This window comes from Silurus aristotelis, assembly GCF_946808225.1.
Source record: "Silurus aristotelis genome assembly, chromosome: 9".
Lineage (NCBI taxonomy): Eukaryota > Metazoa > Chordata > Actinopteri > Siluriformes > Siluridae > Silurus > Silurus aristotelis.
This window is the reverse complement of record NC_139582.1, coordinates 19,345,018-19,352,517: the sequence shown is the minus strand read 5'-3', so window position 1 is coordinate 19,352,517 and position 7,500 is coordinate 19,345,018. Positions and strand designations below refer to the sequence as shown.

Below are 7,500 nucleotides of genomic sequence, written 5' to 3'. Positions count from 1 at the left end.
GAAGCCCTGAAAGAAAAGTACAAAAATCGCAATATTGTGAATTAAGAACTTATTTCTAGACATTATGTCATCATTATAACATGTTGTGAATGAATTGCTTGCATATATATATATTGTGACATATGCTCTCCTGAGTGTTCCTGCTGTTTTGCCACATCATCCTTTTTAATGTCCGATTCAACACCCTGAAGTTGAGTGATTTTACTGAATATTAATTTATTGTAATAAAGATTGTTATTCGGGATCTTTTTGATGATGGTAAATAATCTAGAATGGTTGTAATAGAATTTTAAGGACACATACTACACTATACTGTTCCTACTATTCTATACTATTTTCTAGTATATTACAGTGATATATACTATTCTGTTTTTTGTGTACTATACTAAATTATTCTATACTGCACAATTCTACTATGCTAATATGTGCTATTGTATACTATACTATTCTATACTAAACTATTCTATATTATTCTATGCTTTATTATACCACACTTTTCTATTCTATATTACTCTGTTATACTATACTACACTTCTTTTCTGTACTACATCATGCTGTTATTCTGTACTATACACCACCGTACTCTATTAAACTATTCTATACTATATCTATATCATATTATTCTATACTTTAAATTACACTATTCTCTTTTGTACTACAATATAAGATGCTACACTACACCATACGATATTAAGCTATATCTTAAAATGATATATCAACAATATTAATCTATACTTTACAAAATATCTTTTTTTGGTGATATGTTTTATTCTATTATTTATATCCTGTGATTTACTGTCATTTACATTTTACTCAATTATTGTTACAAATTCTCATCCATTCCTACTAGTATTTCTTTTCCTCCATCTCCTGGTTGTCAGGGATCTTGTCTCGGAGATGCTCCGTGACTCTCTAGATTTCTTTATCGTAACAGCCATTGCATGAAGGAAGGTGGGCGGGGCCAGGTGAGGTACGAGGGTTAAGTAGAGTTTATGAGTATTAAGGGAGGGAAAATGAGTTCAGGTGGCAAAGGAGAACGAAACATCTTGCAGGAGGTCTGTTCTAGCATAAGGCAGACATAAACCCGTGCATGCATATTATACACACACACACACACACACACGCACACAGATGTGCTTTCATTTACCTCTGTCTGACCTGCACACACAAAACCCTACATACAGACACTGGTTCTCACTGAGTGTGTGTGTGTGTGTGTGTGTGTGTGTGTGTGTGTGTGTGTGTGTGTGTATAAGGGAAAATCCAATTCTTTTCTACACTCCTTTATACCTGTGTGTGAGTCTATAAGTGTGATTTCATATCTGTTTGAGGGGTCCGAATGTCCCAATGATGATGCAATTACAGTATTTCAGTGATGTGAGGACGTCATCGTGACTTCAGTGAGGAAAATTGCCTTTCAACAACTATACGGCTTTTATTTTCTTATTTATATTAGTTACTGTTTATTGTTAAGTCAAAGGAGAGACCTTACAAACATATTAACTGAAGTGTGTGTGTGTGTGTGTGTGTGTGTGTGTGTGTGTGTGTGTGTGTGTGTGTGTGTGTGTGTGTGTTTCTTTGTATGGAACAGGTGGAGATCGAAAAGCTGGACTATCACCATTATCTTCCACTGTTCTTTGACGGTCTGTGCGAGACAACTCACCCATACGAGTTCTTCGCCAGGCAGGGTGTACAAGACTTGCTGGAACATGGTGGTACCAAAATCCTTCCAGTCATCCCTCAGCTCATTATTCCCATTAAGAGTGAGTTAAACACAAGAACATTTTCATTCCATCATTCAGGCGAACGCAATCAGTTTTGCTATACTGTACTATATTATACTATTCTACTCGACCTTGTGCAATACGAGGTCTGGTCCATTGCCTTGTGGTATCTCTCATTTTTAAACGACTGGTGTGACAGTGCAGGTAGGGAATATTGTCTATGAAGTCTAGAAAAGGCATCTCCTTTGGTGTTCAGCAGTGGTGGATGAAGAAAACAAACCATGTAGTTGAATAAAAGTAGAGATACAGTAGGCAAAATATGACTCCAGTAAATGTAAAAGTGCTCCTTAAACAAACCGGGAAATGAGGTCACAGGTGTTGAGGTGAGTTCGAGTCAGGAGTTTCTTCCATCGTTTATTCCTCTTATAATGTTCTGCTTGCTGTTGCAAAATAAGAAAAGATAGAAGGACAAAAAGAAGGAAAGATAGGAGAAAATAAAAAAAGGTTGGAAGGAAAGCAGGAAAGAAGGATGGAAGAAATCCATGAAAGAAAGAAGGAAAGAATGTAGGATAAAAGGAAAGAAAGCAGAATGAAAGGAATGATGGAAGGATAGAAAGAAAGCCAGAAGAAAAGAAAGAAGGACTGAAGGTAGGAAAGAAGAAAAAACAAAGGATGGAAAGACAGAAAAAAAAGAAACAAAAATTCAAGTTTCTTCCATCACTTATTCCTCTCAAAATGTTCTGCTTGCTGGTGAACTGATGCTGAACAGTATGTTAATGATAAGTAGATACACCAAGCGGCAATCAGAACAGGTCCAAAACAGAGCTCGTATGTAGTGACGTTATAGTAAAAGTCTCCCAGATTGGAAAAACTTCAATAAAGTGCAGACACGTGAAAAAGCTCCTTGAAAACCATTTACGTCCCTACTGTCCACCACTGGTGTTCAGGGATCTAAGTTTAAAGGTTAATGTGCAATTGAAAAGGATAAAACATAGTGTCAGTGTGCTAGTTGTGGGTTGAGTTGTTTGACTTAATTTACTCAAGTCAGTGAGCTGTGGGGTTTGGAAAGTGGTGGCAGACTCCCTGAAGCCAGTGCTGCCGTTCTTCAAAAGCCAGCTTGATGGTGAATATGTCTCTGAAGTTACCTTCATCGTAATTCTTCTCAGTGGGCGGCAGCTTATGGGAGATGAAGATAAAGTCTTCGTTCATTGCTATGCAGTTGAGGCCTGAGAGACAACCAGATCTCCCACTAGACTCTATTAGAATGTTTATTGCTCCTTGTGCTGGCGATTGGGTCGGCTGGGATGAACTCTGTTTCGGTTTTCTGGCCTTTCAATTATTGTACACTGTGCGAGGAACCGGCTTGCTTGAAACATTAATAGAACCTCTTCATGACAAATACTGATCTTTTTTTATTTTTATAATAATTTGGCTGACAGTTCCTTCTGAACTGATGGGTTGATCGTCGTAGTGCTTAGATCTAGAGAAGAGATGATACTGGGAGGGGGGTGAGTAAAAATCTGTCAACGAATCTCTGGATGATGCAATTTCCTGCTGCCTAGAAGTCGATCAGAACTAAAAACCCCAAAAAAATTCTCCACAAATAAACACACTGAGAAAAAAAAGCTGCAGGTGCAGGAGGTACAGAGTGGAAGTTCTCAGCATAGGAGCAAGGTCAAGATCTCACAATATCAAGATCTGATATTGCGAGTTCAACTGTTATACTGCAATCGTCCGTGGTGGTCCAAGAGAACAAAATTTGCTGTATTTTCTGGGTGCTGTAATCACACTCTCTTGCTGATATTGTGCAAGAAAGACCCCCAGCCAAAAGTACAGGCCCACAATAATGATCACAAAGAAATTGTGGGTTGCAAGTGAAAAAAGCCTTTTTCAAACTTCTAAATAATTGATCACTCGTGTGATTCATGCAGATTCACGTAGTGACAGTAAGAATGAGCCGAGTCTTTAACAAGAGCGATGCTTGCAAAACATTAGTGTGCAGTGCTCTCTCTATTGGCTTCCTGTAGCTGCTGCATCAGATTAAAAACACTGATGATCACCTACAAAGCCAGCAGCATTCCTTTACCTCACAATTCTGAACACCACGCTCTCTCGATCCTCTACCACTTCTCTGCTAAGCCCCTCCATCGTTTACCACACTAAACACAGCTAACACTGCTACAAACACTGCTTTGCAGAGCCCCTCTATCCTCTAACACTGCTCTGCTGAGCCCCTCCATCCTCTAACACTGCTCTGCTGAGCCCCTCCATCCTCTACCACTGCTCTGCTGAGCCCCTCTATCCTCTAACACTGCTCTGCTGAGCCCCTCTGTCCTCTAACACTGCTCTGCTGAGCCCCTCCCTCCTTTAACACTGCTCTGCTGAGCCCCTCTATCCTCTAACACTGCTCTGCTGAGCCCCTCTGTCCTCTAACACTGCTCTGCTGAGCCCCTCCCTCCTTTAACACTGCTCTGCTCAGCCCCTCCATCCTCTAACACTGCTCTGCTGAGCCCCTCTATCCTCTAACACTGCTCTGCTGAGCCCCTCTATCCTTTAACACTGCTCTGCTGAGCCCCTCTGTCCTCTAACACTGCTCTGCTGAGCCCCTCCATCCTCTAACACTGCTCTTCTGAGCCCCTCTGTCCTCTAACACTGCTCTGCTGAGCCCCTCTACCCTCTAACACTGCTTTAGCTATCTCTATGTTTATTTCTGAGGTGTTGCAGTGTCTCTGTTGTGTAGTCTATGGTTAGGAGTTATGGTTAGGATTAGTGTTAGGAGTTAGGATCAGGTTCAGGACTAGGGGTTAGGTTTAGGCTTAGGGTTGATGGTTAGGTTCATAGCTAGATGATTGGATTAGGATTAAGTTTAGTCCTCAATGTTAGGAGTTAGAATTAGTTTCAAGGTCAGGTGTCAGGATTACTGTAGGTTTAGTATGTGAGGGGTTTGGTTTAGGAGTTAAGGTTAGAAGTTGGGATCAAAGTTAGGGATTAGGGTTAGGGGTTTTGGGACCATGTGTTTTGTGAAAGGTGATACTTAGATACATGCGCTAATAACGACTTGATTCAGATGCAGAGATCATGTGACATGCCGAGTTTGCAGTGGCTGATGGGAACTGCAGTTCTTTGTTATAAACCCGACAGTCACAGTTGTGTTGTTATCACAGTTGCTCTGTGTGTCTTATGGTGCTGTGAAAATTTTTTTGTCACTATGGTTTCGGGCTGCAGCTATTGATTATTTTAGTAATCGTGTATTCTAACAATTATTCCATCAATTAAGAAGAACTAAAGAATAAAGTAGAAAGTAGAAATTAAAGTAAAAAAAAAAAAGTAAAGTACTTTTTCTTCATAAAAGAGCAATACTAAATAGGGGAGAGAAAATTAGGCAGGTCTCTTAAAATGAACAAGTCATTTGTTTTTCTTTTTAGATTAATTTAAATTTTTATTGCATTTAATAGCCATATCAAATCAAAATACAAATACAGTGCGTTCAAAAAGTCCCTCTGCAGTGGCTGCATAAAGAAGGTTATGGAAAACTATTAGTTTAATGAAACTCATAATTATTCTCACTCGTGTTTATTTGTTAAATCTTGCACAGTATCGCGATGTGGATTTCTTGTCTCCGGAAAGCTGCTTGAAATTTTCCACGCACTAAATCCGTGTGTTTATCGCCGGCTGTAAAAAACGTGCTCCACTTCCTGCTTTATGCCGCCATCGCTGTTTTTAACCACACTGTATATAAATACAAATATAAAAATCTATTTTTAATTATTTTAAAATCATGTTGCAGCGTCTTCTGTTTTACCTGTACAGAGCGCTCCAGAGTTTAGCGGGCGGTGCGTCAGTAATAATGTTCCGTTGGAAACAGGGTTTAGTTACATGGACCAAACGAATTTTTGTAATCGAATTACTTGAGAAATCGTTACAGCCCTCTTTTAATTTATTAATGAAAGAGTAGGAAGGAAAACCCTTCAAAAAAGGAGCCAAGCTGAGCAAGTCACTTTTAATCTTCTGGAAACTCTGTGCTTACAGACATATATTTCTGGAGGCTGACTAATATTGCGGATATATTTCTATCAGGAATTTTGACTCAGCGCAGTTACTAAAACCTTCCAAATGTCACCCAGCTCTGGCATTTAGAGAAGGCGTTGGTGCCCAAGGTCGCTTGCTTTTAGAGTTCAATATGCGGCACACTGACACATGAATTAATGATTACTTTATTCCAAGAGATTTGCAGGCGGATGCACGCCTGATAGATCGTTCCCTCCTCACCTCACCTCTCTCCTCTCCTCTCGTCCTTCTCCTCCTCTACCCTCCCTTTCCCATCCCTCCGCTCCATCCCTCCACATGAAAAAGATGAATTATTGAACAATCCACCGGGCTAAATGTCACACCTGGGGGAAAACGCTGCGGCGTGGTTTGGTAATTAGAATTTGAATGTTTGTGTTTGAATGACGACTATATGAGTGAGTCATATTGAATGAACCATCCGAGCGGAGGCTGATGGCCATCACCTTGTCATCAATTACTTATTTCTCTCATTGATATTCATAAATTATAACTCCATAGTAGTACTTAGCTGTCCTACCCTAAAACTATCCCTGAAATAATACTAAAAAAACAAAACAATATTGAAGAAATTAGTGTTTGCTGATTGTATACATTGATTACTGATTTCATACCAACACATTCAGTCTCATTTCCTGTCAGTGCTAAATTGATACGGGCCACCAGGCTCCGCTCGGATGGTTCATTCAATATGACTCACTCATATAGTCGTTTAGAATTGTATTTAATGTTGTGGAATGTCTGCAAAACATCATTCACTTTTATACCACACGGCAAATGCTTTTATCCAGAGAGACTTACAATGATCTTATTTATACCACTAAGGGTTTAAGGGACTTGCTCAAGGGCCAAACAGTGGCAGGGATTTAAACTCGTGACCTTCTGATACAAAGTCCAACTCGTTAACCACTGAGCTACAGTACCACCTTCCCTGCTAGTTTTTTTTATCACTTACATTAGAGCAGAAGATTGAGCCTGCATTTTCTCTTGACAATAATAGAACAAATAAAAAGCAGCTGGGTGGCAAAATGCAACAAATGTCTGTTCGGGAACGTGAATGGCGCGATCTACCAAAGCATACCGGAGCAGGATTTACTCTTAATGGCCTACAAAATAAATCTGAGACACCTGAAACTGATGCTCGAAACCTCCTGACAGAACCACTCTTCCTAGAACCACTTCATTACTATAAAGACTTTACTCAAGGACACCATCAAGGACATGAATGTTACTTTGACAGAACTCTAAAGGTTCTGTGTGGAGATGCAAGAGCCTGTCAGAAGGACAACCACCTCTGCAGCACTTCACTAATCATGTCTTTATGGTAGAGCAGTCAGATGGAAGTCATGCGACAACTCGCGTGTCCAAAATAAAACACTCGGGGGACTCTGGGGCCACGAGCAACAAGACCTCAGGTTTGTGGATTCCAACAGAGCAACACAGACCAAAGCAATACTGGAATGTCCTAGAGTTGAACTTGGGCTGAATATGTCTGAAGAGATATGCTCCTCAACCAAACCAGAGCTTGTGAACTCATTTTATCTTTGTGTTAAGTTATTTTTTTTATATTTTAGTCATGCTTTCTATAAACAATATGAACAAACATTTGTGGAAACCTGACTATAAGATTGGTTTGGATTAGATTAAGTCCCAGTTATAATAACCTCCACTATTCAGAGACGATATTTCACTGAAATTTGGAGTGGCTTTA

The 7,500-nt window shown here is 39.8% G+C and overlaps 1 protein-coding gene across 1 annotated transcript in view; it reads left to right on the top strand.

Annotated features, from left to right (window-relative positions):
* pacrg (PARK2 co-regulated) overlaps nucleotides 1-7,500 on the top strand; it is a 97,464-nt gene that overhangs the window by 45,412 nt on the left and 44,552 nt on the right. Inside the window, exon 3 of the mRNA XM_083550381.1 lies at nucleotides 1,592-1,763. Within this exon, the coding sequence (XP_083406507.1) occupies nucleotides 1,592-1,763 (172 nt within the window). The remainder of the gene's footprint in view (nucleotides 1-1,591; nucleotides 1,764-7,500) is intronic.